Source organism: Dioscorea cayenensis, chromosome 15 (genome assembly GCF_009730915.1).
Source record: "Dioscorea cayenensis subsp. rotundata cultivar TDr96_F1 chromosome 15, TDr96_F1_v2_PseudoChromosome.rev07_lg8_w22 25.fasta, whole genome shotgun sequence".
Taxonomy (NCBI): Eukaryota; Viridiplantae; Streptophyta; class Magnoliopsida; order Dioscoreales; family Dioscoreaceae; genus Dioscorea; species Dioscorea cayenensis.
Genome location: NC_052485.1, coordinates 9,514,088 through 9,532,965, shown reverse-complemented (window position 1 = coordinate 9,532,965; position 18,878 = coordinate 9,514,088). Strand labels below are relative to the sequence as shown.

General features: G+C 52.7%; 1 protein-coding gene and 2 pseudogenes across 1 annotated transcript in view; 2 read left to right on the top strand and 1 right to left on the bottom strand.

Annotated features, from left to right (window-relative positions):
* Positions 1-9,976: 9,976 nt before the first annotated feature.
* LOC120278357 lies at positions 9,977-13,362 on the bottom strand (annotated as a pseudogene).
* Positions 13,363-13,376: 14 nt separating this feature from the next.
* On the top strand, positions 13,377-15,328 carry LOC120277678 (annotated as a pseudogene).
* A 3,191-nt stretch (positions 15,329-18,519) lies between these two features.
* LOC120277677 (peptidyl-prolyl cis-trans isomerase FKBP16-4, chloroplastic-like) overlaps positions 18,520-18,878 on the top strand; it is a 9,911-nt gene continuing 9,552 nt past the window's right edge. The window contains exon 1 of the mRNA XM_039284530.1: positions 18,520-18,625. Coding sequence (XP_039140464.1) covers positions 18,520-18,625 — 106 coding nt within the window. The remainder of the gene's footprint in view (positions 18,626-18,878) is intronic.

Below are 18,878 nucleotides of genomic sequence, written 5' to 3'. Positions count from 1 at the left end.
CATGGATTGGCATTATATGACAGGCCAAGAGATGACATGGCAAAAAAAGATGACGTGACAATGATGACTCAGCAAAGGAAGTAATGACTAGGATGATGATGTGGCAAAATGTTGATGTCATGACTTGTAAAGATACAAGGGTTAGAAGATATTTCTCTCAAATGAAATTATGTGATGATCAACAATTTTTGAAAAGTGCAACAAGTCTAAAGGGTCTCTTCAAGAAAGGTAAGTTTTATTTTAGGTATGTTTATCTATCCTTGGTAAGATCCGGGATGATAAATCATATCTTTGATAAAACTCCTTTTTTGAAAGATCTATCTTAAAGAAGAGAGGAATATTCTATCAATGGAAAAAATTCAAGATCATGAAGATTGCATAAAGCTTAGTTTGGTGTGAAGCTATTTGAAGACACAAACTAAGATAGGATAAGCTTAGTTTGGTGTGACGCTATTTGAAGAGACAAACTAAGTTAGGCAAGGACAAGCCAATGAGATTATCAAAACCATATTTAGCAACACAATTTGAAGAAAAATGCAAGAGCTAATTATGGGAAGATCATTTGGGAAGACCAAACTTGGACCAAGTTTGGAAAGAAGATCGGGAGATCTTCGGTGACCATCTTTCGTGAGATGGTTGCGTGTGTCTTAGTAGGCGCATTCCTCGTGTCACGCTTGTCCCACGGGTCCCACACATGACATATCGCCATGACAACCCAGGGGAGGCCCAACACCTGCCTCAACTCTAGATCACCGTAAGGCTATCGTGTTCCATGTACAATATTCTATAACAACAAGAAATTATTTAACAATGAGGACATACAACAATATTACTACACAAGAACAACATTGGAACACAAGAATAAAACATGGATAATCACAACACAGAAAGCCATAACCATAAGGATAACATCCCCCAAATACTGGGTATAACTCTCATACATCACATAGTCCTGACTGACACAACTAGGAATATCCAAGAGAAGTAAAACCAAATATGAAGGTATAACATCCTAGTGGATCCTTCTAATACATGCCAAAATGTTTTAAGTGTCATACACAGCTTAAGAAAATAACAAAATAAACTTTGCCAAACACTTCAAGCTTTTACTTCGCTGTTGTGCTATCACCTGGGACGGAAAAGAAGAGGGGATGAGTAACTAAGTTACTCAGTGAGGGGATAAACATGGAACTACATCTAATACATGATTGAATAAAAATAAAATGCCAAAATATACTTCAATTCTCAAAATATTTAAAATACTTTAGATAGCAAGGATAACATAAGAAATGCACAATAAACACCTTTTACATCATCACGGAATCCATACAACTATGAAATCCAAATTCAAACATTTTTTTAATAACTCATAGCTCAAAATGTTCATAAATAAATAAATCAACAACTTAGAATAATCAACAGTGTCACAACTAGGCTCAAAAATCCTCCATTCGCTAACCGTGGCCTCGGTTAAGTCAGGAGCCACCAAGATGCGTGTATCTTGGTGTTGGCCATTGGGGAACCCTTGTGGTGACTCCAGGCGCCCAACCCTGCACACCTTTCAGGCTCTCTACGCGTCCCCTGAAAGGGTGAAACCTCATTTGAGTACTCCAAGCCACCCCAACAAGGTCGGCCCTTGGAAACTCTAACCCTTATTGCAGTAGGTATTGGGGATCCCCTCATGTCACCATCAAAACATTTAAATAACAACCCAGCCCATAGGCTCAATATACACATCAACATGACAGTATACGTCTCATCAAGAGATCACAAGTTTTCATGTAAGCAACTTTCACTCCAAGAGTGAATAACTTGATTATAACATCATCAATGAAACCATTTTCATCAAGAACATCATACAAGAGTATTCTTTGAAAATATACTTCGAATATAGCATCATCACAAGGAAATTCATTTTGGTTCATACATGCCTTTTTGGTCATTATGGCAAGAATATCAAGTCTCTTGAAAATACAAAACTTAAAAACATATATTTCAAAACATAGGGTTTTCAAACAACAAATAGTACATATAATCTTTACCAATAATCATGAAATAAGCCAAGTCATAAATCATCATGATTTCTAGATCCCATGGAAAATATTTCAAGAGTTTTAACAACAAGAAGTTTATCATTCAAAGGCAAGAAAATTAAGTAGTAGAAAGCATGCATGATTTATAGCCCATGATTTAGTAAATCCCACTCACAAACTTGGCTAGCTAAAACACCGCGCTGTTACTTCTCCACCAGTTCTTTCCCCTTGATTGAAGTCTCACCTCCTAGAAGCATTTGAACAACTAAACAAACAATGAAACCGCATCAATGACTTGATCAATTGAAATGAAGAACAACGCTTAAAATGGGAAAATGAGTGCTTCTAGTTTTTACTAAACACTCTAGCAAGAAGATCTAGCAAGAATAAACTCTCACAACCCTCAAAACTAACAAGAAAAACAAAAGAAACCAAACTTGGTTCGTAGCTACAGTAACTGTAATTTAGAACATGTAAGATCTTTCTCAAATCTCAATGGATTCATGGTTATACAACTTCAATCTTCTTCTATTCTTTAAATCCAAACAAAACCCATGATTACCCATCAATAACTTCAAAGAAAATCTAAATAAGAGAAAGGGAGAAGAATAAGATCAAATAAAACACATCCTTACCTCAAAGCTTCTCAAAACCCTAAGGAAAAGCACTTCTCAAGAGAGGAAGAAGAGATATTCAAGTTTCTTCTTGATTCAAGGCAAGGGATGATGGGTTTGAGAAGTGGGGATGAAGGTTCTAGAGGAGGAGGAAAGTGGAAGAGAAAAGGTCTCAAGGAAATGTGTAAAAAGAATGAGAAAAATATGAGAAAAAGGGTTTTTAAACGCTAAATTTATGCCCCATACCGACCCCATATGGCCCCCATACGGCCCGTATAAACTAGTTTAAAGTTTCTGGAATTTTCATACCATGGTCTATCCAGCCCGTATGGACCCCGGTATGCCCATTCAGCCTATACTAAAATGGCTCTAAACGACTCAATTGGTGTCCAATTGACCTCATTTTTGTTTCTAATGACTTGGGACACTCTTAAGCACACTCCCACATGAAAATTACTCAAGAAAACACATTGAAACATGAGGGAATAGAAAAATATACAATTATATATATATATATATATATATATATATATATGAAAAAAGTCGAATTACCACACCTCGGGAGAGGAGACTTGCTGAAGTGACGTGAGGAAGGAAGCAACTGCAGGCAGCAGGAGCTCGGGTCGAGTCAACTACTACGAGATGGACTGAAGGAATCGGGAAGGTTGAAAGTCACAGATTCGGGTGCATCTGGCTAGAACTCAGTCATGTTTAGTAAGGTGGGGCGTGTTGCAACTAGGTGTTGCAATATCTAACTTTGGAAGGTGCTCAAGTTAGGAAGCTGCGGAGAATTCTAAAAGAGGAAGGTTTATTTGGACTTCGGTGCGTCTATATAAATTAGCTTGGCTTCGTCATCTAGAAATAAAAAGTATGATTCAATATTGCCTTTGTCCGCGAAAATTATGCCAATTGTGTAAGCTGTGTCTTCTTTGTTTAAACCATTGAGTTTGTTATGCTCCTATAAAGAAGAGTACTTTTTCCATGTTTGCATTCAAATGTTGAAAATAGGTTGCCACTTTACCTATCTTTTGCTTTGTTCCATCACAAATATCATAAAATCTTTCCATGTACTTGGAGAAGGAATCATCTATTTGATCCTTATTTGATCACTTTTTCTTCCTTTTCTTCAAAGACACATTGGACTCACCTTGCATTTGCACTGGAACCTTCATCCTTTTATATGAACCATTCAAGAAATCATTGTATCTGCTCTTAGAGATAAAGATAGATTCACTCATGTCCTCCAACTCAATATCTACACCAAAATAACTATCTTGGATCGTATTCTTTATTGATTCAAGATCTTCAGAAACTGCTTTGGCTACTACGAGTGTTGAATTCTCCTTTTCTATAACTACCACTGATTCACTTACAAATTCTATTCCATCTCCAATTGCTTGGCCTTTTTCCAAAAAATGATTGCTAGATCATCAAAATAAGGGAATGCCTTGTTTCTAAGACCTAATGCATCTTTGTGACTCTGAATATATAAGTTGTTATTAGTAACATTGTACATAAAAATATAATTTTATAAAATAATTAGCAAAGATCCATTTTATATTATCTTAAGCTATGAAAACCACACATCATCAACACAGGTTATACATTTATTAGCTTCATCCCATCCAAACCCAGGTTAATCTCTCATTTCTTTAAGTTCTCTAAATTGTGTGTCCTCATCCTAGATTCAATATGAAGATCACCTATAATTTTGCAAGTAGGTATCTTTTCAACCATCCATTTTTATAGTTGAGTCAAGTACCTTGTCTTGAAACCATTATCTACTCTCCAACCTTGGTTCACAAATTGTAAGTAGCATTTAATCAAAACTTTATTGGTCCTTGCAGCTGCTAGACTTGTTAAATTCTCCATCTAACATCAAAGGCAAAAGTAGAAAGTGTCATTGTCAAAGTTAGGAAGTGGAGGATCTCATATGATAGACAATTCAATAGACACATATCCCAAATGAGAGCATGTTAGCATAGCAAGTGAGAGAGTTTAATTATCATAAGAGAGTTTGTTTTTTAATTATCCAAAATGACATAAATTGTCCAAAAGACATTAAACATGGGCTAACAATTGCCCTTGAAAAGTAATAAGTAAATAAAAGCTTAATCTTTCGTTGCTTGATTCCTAGGAGCTTGCCATTCATCCCACATTTTCTGAGCCAAGTTGTCTCTAAAAGTTATCCATGAGTTGGAGGTCTCAATGTATTGGATATTTTGTGCATTAGAAATAGGGCCATAATCCACATATGACTCATCTAATCTAGCCTCTAGAGGATCAAAAGCCATCTTCCTCCTAATATGATTGTGTAATAATGCACATACACTTCTAATTCAGCAATTTGTTTTAACAAGGTACCAAGGCCTGCCCCTTAGTATTCACTATCTCATTTTCAAAAGTCCAAAACACCTTTCAATGATATTGCATGATCTTGAGTGTTTGTATTTAAACAATTCTTCTTGTGATCGAGGAAGATTGATTTGTCTCCACAGATTTATACAGTAACATTGACTTCTATATGGAACTAAGAATTTCTCTTCATTCGTATAACCAGAATCAAATATATAGTAAAAACTTGATAACATAAAGCCCTTTTAGGTTTTAAATTAGAATGATAAATATTATACTAATGTTTAACTAGTTTGAGAACATTTTATATTATTACCTTGAGGAACTTTAATCCATTTGGCCTAGAAATTACATTTTGCAATACTCTAGAATCTGCTGCAGAACCTTCCTAACTAGGCAATATGAATATAAATTGCAAATCTTGTAAAAACATACCTAGAATATTAGTGGCAATTTCTGCTTTCCTTGTCCTATATCTAGACTTTTCCACTTTTAGGATGTTGACCTTAATGTAAGTTCTGTCTAAAGCACCTAAACAATTCTAAAGTTTAACATGAAGAACATTAATTAGTATATTAACTAGTTCAAATGAAAAAAAAATGTTACATTAGAAACATTTATATAAATAATTTTTTTTTACCTTAAACTATTTCCATCAGAAGTTTTTGGAATTTAAACGTACAGGATCTATCTTCTTAAATAGTTATTCATGTAACCTCAGCACAAAGAGTAAGACAAGACCAAAATGCCTATTTATTGTCTCCCCACTCCTTACAAATTCTCTTTTCACAATTCTATTCTTAGCATGATGAGAAAGGATGTAGAGAAACAAGGCAACCATTTCCTCATTGTTCATATTTTTCATTGGGGTAAGCCTACCAATGTTTTGAAGCATATCACATAATTTGTAAAAGGTTGTCCTATTCATCCTAACGTTCTCCATACAAGTCAAATGTGAATCAAACACCATTCTTCTAAAATTGACTTGCCTAATGAGATGTCTCTCATATGTATAACTTATCCTTCTTTTTCACTTTCTATTTTTCAATCTTTAGCGGTAGAATTTCAACATTGAACTAATGACAAAAAGTAGGTTATTGAGAAGGAGGGCAACAACATTAGTAGCCAAGAGTATTGTATATTCTTCTTCTAAGAAGTCATCCATTTTAGCACCTATAACCACAAATAGACATAAAAAAAATGTATAACAAAATCACGGACTTTAAAAAGGTTGATGAAATCAAAGCTTATAAAATAATATCAAATAAACAAAAAAGTATAAAAGCTTATTAAAAACTTATAACAGATACACTCTCTATTATAAAAGTTATTAATTAATCAAAGTAGGTAGATAATAAAATGTCATGTTGGCCATTGCTATGTTGATGAAATCAAATATTGTCATGTTGATATATAGAGGGTTCAATGGATAGATTGTGCTTAGTAGAAGCACACCATGTAATCATGTAATTATGTGGCTGTAAAATATGTTTGCATCTTTATGAATACTTCTTTTCTCATATCTATTTGGTATATAATAATTTAAATACAACTTCATATTGAAGCATTTAATTTATCAAGTTTCAACATTAATTGAATTTTCTGTGTATTATTGTGTTTTGAGAATCTACATTTATTTGTATTGTAATTCAGTTTTGCAAATGGTAGGTATGTTGGCTTTGTGTTGCTAGTTCTATTTTGGTTTGAGAATCATGAGTTTTGTGAACTATAAAAGAAAATTGGTGTGGAATGAATTGCATTAAAATTTGTCACAATAATGTTAGATGTTATATTATTGTATTAGATGTTGTATTTTTTGTTAGTTCAATGGCAGGATTATGCAGAGGTTCCAATTGGCATGAGTTCCAAGATAATAATGGTTTAATAGGATGAGGTAGTCTCTAAATGTAGAAGTAGAAGCGTGTATATGACCCTTGTGTTTCACATGTTTTGAGTCACTGACATGTAATCTTCATTTGAATAGTTAAATTGTGTCGTTTATGATTTCAAATAAAAATCTAATAAATTATTTTCACCAATTATATAATACACTCAATTATCAGGATTAGTTTTTTCTTAAAAAAAATTTAGAAACAACAGACTAATTACATGATATTCAATCATTTACAATGATTTAACTCGTATAAAAAAATAAAATAAACTAAAGAACCCAATGAACATCATTGACCATCAATTATTTCAATTTTCACATGCACAAAAATAGCATGCTACTAGTACAAACATAAAGAAAAACAGTTGTGAATGCTTGAGTATATTTGATGTTCATGGGCTCCGGGACGAACATTGGCTACGGTCATCCAAAAATCCGTGAAACTCGCCCGGGGTTTTTGCGTGATGCCAAACGATGGGGCGGGGCGCCGGGCCGATGCCGCTGCCGCCTCGGACGGCCCCGGGCGGCGCCCGGGCGCCGACGCGACACGACGGGAAGGGGCGCGCCCGTGTCATCTCCCGATCCACTCGTGCGCTTTTTGATGAAACTTCGCCCCTTGGGGTTTTTTTATGATGACAAATCCATCCGCGATGGTCCCGCTGGGCGAGATTCCAAAGTCGACCGACCGCCGCCCCGACGCCGACGCATACCCCCCGATCGAACATTGGCTACGGTCATCCAAAAATCCGTGAAACTTCGCCCGGGGTTTTTCATGTGATGCCAAACGATGGGGCGGGGCGCTGGCCGGATGCCGCCGTCGCCCTGGACGGCCCCCGGCGGCGCCCGGGCGCGCCGACGTCACACGACGGGAAGGGCGCGCCCGTGTCATCTCCCCGATCCACTCGTGCGCTTTTTGATGAAACTTCGCCCCTTGGGGTTTTTTTATGATGACAAATCCATCCGCGATGGTCCCGCTGGCGAGATTCCAAAGTCGACCGACCGCCGTCCCCGACGCCGACGATACTCCCCCGATCGAACATTGGCTACGGTCATCCAAAAATCCGTGAAACTTCGCCCGGGGTTTTTCATGTGATGCCAAACGATGGGGCGGGGGCGCCGGGCCGATGCCGCTGCCGCCCGGACGGGCCCCCGGGCGGCGCCCGGGCGCGACGCCACACGACGGGAAGGGCGCGCCCGTGTCATCTCCCCGATCCACTCGCGCGCTTTTTGATGAAACTTCGCCCCTTGGGGTTTTTTATGATGACAAATCCATCCGCGATGGTCCCGCGGGCGAGATTCCAAAGTCGACCGACCGGCCGTCCCGACGCCGACGCATACTCCCCCGATCGAACATTGGCTACGGTCATCCAAAATCCGTGAAACTTCGCCCGGGGTTTTCATGTGATGCCAAACGATGGGGCGGGGCGCCGGGCCGGGATGCCGCTGCCGCCTCGGACGGCTCCCGGGCGGCGCCGCGGCGCCGACGCCACACGACGGGAAGGGCGCGCCCGTGTCATCTCCCGATCCACTCGTGCGCTTTTTGATGAAACTTCGCCCCTTTGGGGTTTTTTTATGATGACAAATCCATCCGCGATGGTCCCGCCGGGCGAGATTCCAAAGTCGACCGACCGCCGTCCCCGACGCCGACGATACTCCCCCGATCGAACATTGGCTACGGTCATCCAAAAACTGCGGAAACTTCGCCCGGGGTTTTCATGTGATGCCAAACGATGGGGCGGGGCGCCGGGCCGGATGCCGCTGCCGCCCGGACGGGCCCCGGCGGCGCCCGGGCGCGACGTCACACGACGGAAGGGGCGCGCCCGTGTCATCTCCCCGATCCACTCGTGCGCTTTTTGATGAAACTTCACCCTTGGGGTTTTTTTATGATGACAAATCCATCCGCGATGGTCCCGCGGCGAGATTCCAAAGTCGACCGACCGCCGCCCCGACGCCGACGATACTCCCCGATCGAACATTGGCTACGGTCATCCAAAAATCCGTGAAACTTCGCCCGGGGTTTTCATGTGATGCCAAACGATGGGGCGGGGCGCTGGGTCGATGCCGCTGCCGCCCGGACGGCCCCGCGGCCCCGGGCGCCGACGTCACACGACGGGAAGGGCGCGCTCCGTGTCCTCTCCCGATCCACTCGTGCGTTTTTTGATGAAACTTCGCCCTTTGGGGTTTTTTATGATGACAAATCCATCCGCGATGGTCCCGCGGCGAGATTCCAAAGTCGACCGACCGCCGCCCCGACGCCGACGCATACCCCCCGATCGAACATTGGCTACGGTCATCCAAAAACTGCGGAAACTTCGCCCGGGCGGTTTTCATGTGATGCCAAACGAGGAGGTGGGGGCGCCGGGCCGGGATGCTGCTATCGCCCGGACGTCCCACGACGGCCCCGCGCGCCGACGTCACACGACGGGAAGGGCGCGCCCCGTGTCATCTCCCGATCCACTCGTGCGCTTTTTGATGAAACTCGCCCCTTGGGGTTTTTTTATGATGACAAATCCATCCGCGATGGTCCCGCTGGGCGAGATTCCAAATGTCGACCGACCGCCCGTCCCCGACGGCGACGATACTCCCCCGATCAAACGTTGGCTACGATCATCCAAAAACTGCGGAAACTTCGCCCGAGGGGGTTTTCATGTGATGCCAAACGATGGGGCGGGGCGCTGGCCGACGCCGCTGCCGCCTCGGGCGGCCCCGGGGCGCCGGGCGCCACGCCACACGATCACACGGGCGCGCCCGACGGACGCCATGATCCGCGCGGCGAACCCGCCGAATGTTTGCCCGGGCGGCATTTCGTTAGATGCTGCTTACGCGGGGCGCTGGCGCAGCGCTGGCGCCGGGCGCGACATCGCCTCGATCACGCGAGCGCGCTCCGAGAGAAGTCATGATCCGCCTGCGTCAAAACTCGGCCGAACTTCATTCACCCCGGTTGTGAGGGGTTTCAGTGATGGCAAGAGATGTCATGGGCGCTGGGAACTCGCTTTTGGTTGCCGAGTAGCGCGGATTTGCACAAGTACAAAGTCTAACCTTCTCCGCCGCCGGGCCGGGATTCGGGGATGGGGTGGGGAGGGACGAACCGCGCGACGAGGGGCTGGATCTCGCGGATCGTGGCAGCAAGGCCACTCGCCACTTACAATGCCCCGCCGCAGATTTAAGTCGCTCGCAGCGATTCAGCCCGCCGCCCGCCGGAATCGCGCCGAGGCCGCCGCCCGCGGCAGTCCGCCGCGTGGCCGCCGCTCGCGACACGGGCCCGTGGGGACGCGTGGTCCCCCACTCGCGGGTCGGGGTTCCGGGCGGCGGGCGTGGCGCCGCACGCTAGCTTGATTCTCGCTTAGAGGCGCTCAGCCATAATCCCAGCACACGGTAGCTTTCACACATCGGGCTTTTTCAACCAAGCGCCGATGACCAATTGTGTGAATCAACGGTTCCTCCTCGTACTCAGGTTGAATTACTATGGCGGCGCCGGGTCATCGAGAGGGGTAAAACTAACCTCGCCTCACGACGGTCTCAAAACCCAGCTCACGCTCCCTATCGTGGGTGAACAATCCAACACTTGGTGAATTCTCGCTTCACAATGATAGGAAGAGCCGACATCGAAGGATCAAAAAGCAACGCCGCTATGAACGCTATCGCCACAAGCCGCTTATCCCTCGTGGTAACTTTTTCCGACACCTCTAGCTTCAAACTCAAGGGCTAAAGGATCGATAGGCCACGCTTTCACGGTTCAGTATTCGGATCGGAAATCGAATCAAAACGAGCTTTTTACCCTTTTGTTCCACACGAGATTTCTGCTCGTTGAGCTCATCTTAGGACACCCTGCTTATCTTTTAACAGATGTGCCGCCTCACCCAAACTCCCCACCGACAATGTCTTCCGCCTCGATCGACTGCGCAGGGGCGCGGCCTTGAGCCAAAAGGAGGGCGGAGCCCCGCTCCGGTCCACGGAATAAGTAAAATAACGTTAAAAGTAGTGGTATTTCACTCCGCCCGAGGGCTCCCACTTATCCCTACACCTCTCAAGTCATTTCACAAAGTCGGACTAGAGTCAAGCTCAACACTGTCTTCTTTCCCTCACTGATTCCGCCAAGCCCGCTCCCTTGATCGTGGTTTCACCGGATAGTAGACAGTGACAGTGGGAATCTCGTTAATCCATTCATGCGCGTCACTAATTAGATGACGAGGCATTTGGCTACCTTAAGAGAGTCATAGTTACTCCCGCCGCTTACTCGCCGCTTTGGTTGAATTTCTTCACTTTGACATTCGTGAGCACTCGCGTAAATCACATTGCGTGAGCATCCGCTGGGGACCATCGCAATGCTTTGTTTTAATTAAACACTGGATTCCCCTTGTCCGCACTCAGCCTCGAGTCGGGCTCGCTCGACGCCTGGAAGGCCCCCGCGCTGGGAGCGGGCGCGCTGGGCTCGCTCCCCGTCCGCTCCCCCGGCTGGCATCGCTGGCGGCCCGCCTCGCCAGCGGACGCAGCCGAAAGCAGTCACCGACACCGACGGGTTCGGGGCCGGGACCCCCGTGCTCACTTTCGTGAGCCAATCCTTTTTCCCGGGTTACGGATCCGCTTTTGGCCGACTTCCCTTGCCTACATTGTTCCATCGCCGAGGTCGCTCACCTTGGAGACCTGATGCGTTATGAGTACGACCGGCGTAGCGGCACTCGGTCCTCCGGATTTTCACGGGCACGGGGCGACCGGACATCACAGGGCTGACGCAGCGGTGCTCTTCCCGCCACTGACTCTACCTCCGACCGAGCTGCTCTGTGGTGGGCGGGCTGCTAAGGTAAAAGATAACTCTCCTCGGGCCTCCGCCGCGCCTCCGGACTCCCCTAACGCCGCCGTCACCGCCACGCCCCGGCTCGGGAATTTTAACCCGATTCCCTTTCGAGCTCACGCATGACGCTGCTCTCGACGGGCCTCCCCGTCCCCTTAGGATCGGCTAACCCATGTGCAAGTGCCGCTCACATGGAACCTTTCCTCTTCGGCCTTCAAAGTTCTCATTTGAATATTTGCTACTACCACCAAGATCCGGACCGGCGGGCCGCTCCGCCTGGGCTCACGCCTGGCTTTCACAGGGGCCGCCGCGCCTCCTACTCATCGGGCATGGCGCCGCCCGATGGCCGGGTGGGTCGCGCGCCAGCCGCCATCCATTTTCGGGCTAGTTGATTCGGGCAGTGAGTTGTTACACACCCCTTAGCGGATTTCGACTTCCATGACCACCGCCCCGCTGCCTTAATCGACCAACACCCTTTGTGGGTTCCGGGTTAGCGCAGCCGAGCACCGTAACCCGGCTCCCGGCTCATCCCGCATCGCCAGCCTCGCTACCAAAAATGGCCCACTTGAGCTCGATTCCGTGGCGCGGCTCACCGGAGCAGCCGCTACCGTCTCTACCTATTTAAAGTTTGAGAATAGGGTCGAGGGCGCTAGCTCCCGATGCCTCTAATCATTGGCTTTTACCCGAGCAGAACTCGCAAGACGGGCTCCAGCCTATCCCGAGGGAAACTTCGGAGGGAACCACTACTAGATGGTTCGATTAGTCTTTCGCCCCTATACCCAAGTCGACGTAACCATTTGCACGTCAAGATCGCCGCTGGCCTCCACCAGTAGTTTCCTCTCGGCTCGCCCCGCCTGCATAGTTCACCATCTTTCGGTCCCGACAGTATGCTCCAACCTCGAACCCTTCACGAAGATCGGGGTCGGTCGGCGTGCACCCTCGAGGGGATCCCGCCTTCGCCTTCCTTGCGCCTTCCGGGTTTCCGCCCCTGCCGGCTCGCACGCATGTCGACTCTTGGTCCGTGTTTCAAGACGGGTCGGATGGGGAGCCCGCGGGCCGGTGCTCGAGCGCGCCGCGCCGCGGGTGGGCACGCCGAGGGCTCGGGCGCGCTCCGCTCCACGGCCGCTGCCGGGCGGCGCTCCTCGGGCGGGTCATCCGCCCTGCTTCGCGCCGGGCGCTGCCCGGATCGGGTCCGCTGCCCGAGCCGAGCGGGCGGACCGCCTGCCGCCGCTCCGCGATCCGGCCGGGCCGCATCGCCGCCCCCCATCCGCTTCCTCCCGCAATTTCAAGCACTCTTTGACTCTTTTTCAAAGTCCTTTTCATCTTTCCCTCGCGGTACTTTGTTCGCTATCGGTCTCTCGCCTCAGATTCAGCCTTTGACGGAATTTACCGCCCGATTGGGGCTGCATTCCCAAACAACCCGACTCGCCGACAACTAGCAGGTGCGGCAGGTCCGGGCACGACGGGGCTCTCACCCTTCCCGCACCCCTTCCGTGGGACTTGGGCCCGGTCCGTCCCGAGGACGCTTCGCAGACCTACATCGGGCGGCGCCACCGCCCGATTCTCAAGCTCGGGCTCTTCCTGCTCGCTGCCATTAGGGGAATCCTCGTAAGTTTCTTTTCCTCCGCTTAGTGATATGCTTTAAACTCAGCGGGTGGCCCTCGCTCGACCTGGTCGCGGCCGAGGGGCTCATGGAAGGGGGAGTGATCCCCATCCCTCCGCGGCGGCCCTTGTCATCCGCTGGGCGGGCGCAGGTGCCCTCCCACCCCGCGGGAGGGGGGCGCGACGACCTCGATCTCGGCGCGAGGCCGGGTCCAACGCTGCCGCGCCCCGCCCCGCCTCGGGAGGGCGACCGGCTCGTCTCGCGCCGCAGGGCGGGGCCGCCTCCGCTCGCCGCAGGCCGGAGCGACTCATTCGCTGACGCCCGTAGCGGAGTTCTCGCCGGGTGGCCTCGGGCGCAACTTGGCGCTCAAAGACTCGATGGTTCACGGATTCCGCACCACACCAAGTATCGCATTTCGCCACGCTCTTCATCGGCGCGAGAGCCGAGATATCCGCTGCCGAGAGTCGTGGTGACTCAAGAACAGCTTTTCTCGCTGCCGCGGCGCTGGCGCCTGGCGGGCGCCGCCGCCCGCTGGCCGGGTCGGACGCCCCTGCGCTCCCCGCCGGCTGTGGGAGTCGGTCCTCCGCTGCCGCCCGCCCGCGCCGCCGAGGCGGGCGCCGCGGCGAGGGGGCGCGGAGTCCGCGCTGCACGCCGGGCGGGCGGGCGGGGTGACGCGACGCCGCGCCGCGCGCCCTCACGCCCCCGCCCCCGGGCCGCGCCCCGCCTGCTGTTCTCGGTCTTCCGCGGTTTGCGGCGGGTCTCGACAATGATCCTTCCGCAGTTCACCCACGGAAACCTTGTTACGACTTCTCCTTCCTCTAAATGATAAGGTTCAATGACTTCTCGCGACGTCACTGGGCGGCGCAGACCGCCCTCGTCGCCGCGATCCGAACACTTCACCGACCATTCAATCGGTAGGAGCGACGGGCGGTGTGTACAAAGGGCGTGGACGTAGTCAACGCGAGTCGATGACTCGCGCTACTAGGAATTCCTCGTGAAGACCAACAATTGCAATGATCTATCCCCATCACGATGAAATTTTTACAAGATTACCCGGCCCTCGCCGGCCAAGGCTATAGACTCGCTGAATACATCGCAGAAGCTGCGGCGGCCCGTAACATCTAAGGGCATCACTGCACTGCTATTGCTCAAACTTCCGTGGCCTAAACGGCCACAGGGCCCCTCTAAGAAGGCCGCTGGAGGGATTCCTCCGCATAGCTAGTTAGCAGTCGAGGTCTCGCTCACTATCGGAATTAACCGCATAAATCGCCTCCACCAACTAAGAACGGCCATGCACCACCACCCATAGAATCAAGAAAGAGCTCTCATCACTAATCCTTGCTATGTCCGGACCTCGTAAGTTTCCCGTGTTGAGTCAAATTAAGCCGCAGTGCTCCACTCCCCGGTGGTGCCCTTCCACAATCCCTTTAAGTTTCAAACTTTATGCACCATACTCCCCCGAACCCAAAGACTTTGATTTTCATAAGGTGCCTGGGCGGAGTCCTAAAAGTTAACATCCGCCGATCCCCTCGGGTCGGCATCGCTTATGGTTGAGACTAGGACGGTATCTCGATCGCCTTCGATCCCCCAACTTTCGTTCTTGATCAATGAAAAACATCCTTGGCAAATGTTTCAGCAGCTGGTTCGCCTTTCATAAATCCAAGAATTTCACCTCCGACTATGAAATACGAATGCCCCCGACTCGTCCCTCTTAATCATTACTCCGATCCCGAAGGCCAACACAATAGGACCGAATCCTATGATGTTATCCCATGCTAATGTATCCGTGAGCGTGGGCTTGCTTTGAGCACTCTAATTTCTTCAGTAACGGCGCCTGGAGGCACGACCCGCCGCCAGGCCGTGAGCGCATCGCCGCAGAGGGACGGGACGGCCGGGTGCACACCGGGAGGCATGGACTCGACCGCCCGCCCAAGGTCCCACTACGCAGCTTTTTAACCGCAACAACTTAAATATACGCTATTGAGCCGGAATTACCGCGGCCGCTGCACCCGTACTTGCCCTCCAATGGATCCTCGTTAAGGGATTTAGATTGTACTATTCCAATTACCGTAATTCAAGGGCCCGGTATTGTTATTTATTGTCACTACCTCCCCGCGTCGATTGGGTAATGTGCGCTACTGCCGCCTTCCTTGATGTGGTAGCCGCTTCTCGTGCCCTCTCCCGAATCGAACCCTAATTCTCCGTCACCCGTCACCACCATGGTAGGCCCCTATCCTACCATCGAAAAGTTGATAGGGCGTAAATTTGAATGATGCGTCACCGCACGAGGGCCGCAGCGATCCGCCGAAGTTATCATGAATCATCGAACGGCGGGCGAGCCCGCTGCCGGCCTTTTTATCTAATAAATGCATCCCTTCCGAAGTCGGGGTTTGTTGCACGTATTAGCTCTAGAATTACTACGGTTATCCGAGTAGCAGGTACCATCAAACAAACTATAACCGATTTAATGAGCCATTCGCAGCTTCACAGCCTCGAATTAGTTCATACTTGCACATGCATGGCTTAATCTTTGAGACAAGCATATGACTACCGGGCGGATCAACTGTAGCACCGCTCACGGGCGACGGCCGGCGGGCGCCTCGGGCGCGCTTCGCCGCGGCCACAGCGCGCCCGGCCACATGGGACCGCGGGGGAGGCGGTGTGCCGCCTGGGGACGCCGCCGGGGACGCTGCGACGGCCGCTCTTTCCTTCGAATCCCTCGGAGGGATGGGACGCTGCGCGGTGACGCGATAGATCGGGGACGACGGGAGGGACGCGCGCCACCCCCGCCGACCGATCATCAATTGGGGACATCAACCGAGCGCCCGCGCCCCGCCGCGGTCGTAGAGGCGCGCGCGCTGAGTTCCAACGGGAGCGAACCGCGTGACGGGCGGGCGGGGGCCGGGGAACACGTCGCCGGACGGGCGCGACAGCCGCACCGCCCGAGGTGATCTAACGCCGGTATCGACTCGGGCCACGGTGTTCCCGCCGACGGCGGTATCGGTAACATAGCACAGTCTCGCCTCGAGGGCGGGCGCGATGGGGGACCGAATGAGGGGACGCCTCCGCGGTCGGACGCAGCAGTCGCCGGGCCCGCCGGGAAAGCGCATCCGGGACAACTCCCACGCCACGACACGGTCACCTGACGCTGCCAGCCGCCGCCCGCCGCAGCCGCCCGCGCCACCCCTGTGGGAGGGTGGCTGGCGGGCGGCGACGCTGGTCGGCACCGAGGCGCGGGCGCGGCGCTCCGCCGAGCACGATCATGAGAGGATGCGACGCTTTGATGCCGCGCGCAGGGCACACGACTTTAGGGATCGGGACACCGCACTTGCGCGCCTAGGTGAACGGAGCCACGTAGCCCTCAATTAATGGGCCGGGCCGATCCAGCGAAAGTGCCTTTCGCGGTACGCAAGCGGCGTAAAAACCGATTATAGGGACACCGAGCGCCGCCGAACGGGCGGGCGCTGCTGGGGACCGCCCTAGTGCAATGGCGGTTAGCGCGGAAACGGGGCACGACGCGCACGGCCCCTGGGCGAGATCGGGTGGCCGAAGGTCGGGCGGCGCCGCCACGAGCGCCGGGTAGCACCGCCTGCCATCGGCCGAAGTTCCGGTGGCTCCACGGGCAGCCACTCCGGACTCTGCTATGGCCGTGGCGCCATGTCCCAGGCGATGGGCGCGCCGCCCGCCCCACGCCTGCGATCGATGCGGACACCGCGCCGCCGCTGGACGGCGGGGAACTGCTAGGGGACCGCCTTGTGCAATGGCGGGTTAGCGCGGAAACGGGGCACGACGCTGCACGGCCCGGGTGAGACGGGTGGCCAAGGTCGGGCGGGCGCCGCCACGAGCGCTGGCAAAGACCGCCCGCCATCGGGCCGAGTTCCCGGTGGCCCACGGGCAGCCACCCGGACTTGCGTATGGCCGGGCGCGCCATGTCCCAGCGATGCGAGGCGCTGCCCGCGCCCCACGCCTGCGATCGATGGGACACGCGCCCGCCGCTGACGGCGGGGAACTGCTGGGGACCGCCCTTTGTGCAATGGCGGGTTAGCGCGAAACGGGGCACGACGCTGCACGGCCCGGCGAGATCGGGTGGCCGGCGTCGGGCGGCGCCGCCACGAGCGCGGAGAAGACCGCCCGCCATCAGCCGAAGTTCCGGGTGGCCCACGGGCAGCCTCCCGGACTTGCTCATGGTCAGCGCGCGCCATGTCCTCAGTGACGAGCGCGCCAGCGCCCGCCCCACGCCCTAAGTGATCGACAGGACACCGCGCCCGCCGCTGACGGCGGGAACTGCTGGGGACCGCCTTGTGCAATGGCGGGTTAGCGCGAAACGGGGCACGACGCGCACGGCCCGGCGAGACTCGGGTGGCTGAAGGCCGGGCGGCGCCGCCACGAGCGCGCAGAAGACCGCCCGCCACCGCCGAAGTTCCCTGGGTGGCCCACGGGCAACCACCCGGACTTGCCATGGCTGCAGGCGCGCCATGTCCTGTGCGATGGGCGCGCCGCGCCCGCCCCCACGCCCTGCGACCGGCAGGGACACCGCGCGCCGCGGACTGGCGGGGAACTCGCTGGGGACCGCCCTGTGCAATGGCGGGTTAGCGCGAAACGGGCACGACGCGCACGGCCCGGGCGAGACTCGGGTGGCCGGGTCGGGCGGCGCCGCCACGAGCGCGGGTGAAGACCGCCTGCCATCAGCCGAGTCCCGGTGGCCCACGGGCAGCCACCCGGACTTGCTATGGCCGCGGCGCGCCATGTCCCAGGTGCGATGCGCGCTGCCCGCCCCACGCCTGCGTGATCGATGTGACACCGCGCCGCCGCGGACGGCGGGAATCATGGGGACCGCCTTGTGCAATGGCGGGTTAGCGCGAAACGGGGCATCGACGCCAAGACGGCCCGGGCGAGACTCGGACGGCCGGAAGGTCGGGCGGCGCCGCCACGAGCGCGGTAGACCGCCCGCCATCGCCCGCTCCGGTGGCCCACGGGCAGCCACTCCCGGGACTCTGCCATGGCCGCGCGCGCCATGTCCCAGCGATGAGCGCCGCTGCCCGCCCCACGCCCAAGCGATCGACTGTGACACCGCGCCTCGCCGCGGACGGCGGGGAACTCTGGGGACCGCCTCGTAGCAATGGCGGGTTAGCGCGGAAAGGGGCGACGACGCGCACGTCTCGGCAAGACCGGGTGGCTCACGGGCAGCCCACCCGGACGCGTTACGGCCGCTGCGCTGCCATGTCCCGGCAATGGGCGCTGCCAAGGCCCCGCCCCACGCCCATGTTACCGAGAGGGACACCGGCGCCACGCCGCTGGACGGCGGGGAATCGCTGAGCCCGCCTTGTGCAAAGGCGGGTTAGCGCTGAACCACCTCGCCGCGGGTCGGCGGGGACCGGGGCACAACGCCGCACGGCCCGACGATTCGGTGGCCGGACTTCGCGCGCGCCGCCACGAGCGGCCGCACCGCCCGCCCACCGGCCGAGTCCGGTGGCCCACGGGCAACACCCGGACATGCTGGCCGCTGCGCGGCCATGTCCCGAGCGAAGCATGGCGAGCTGCGCCCGCCCCACGCCCATGTTGCCCAAACACATCCCCACCCCTCACTATA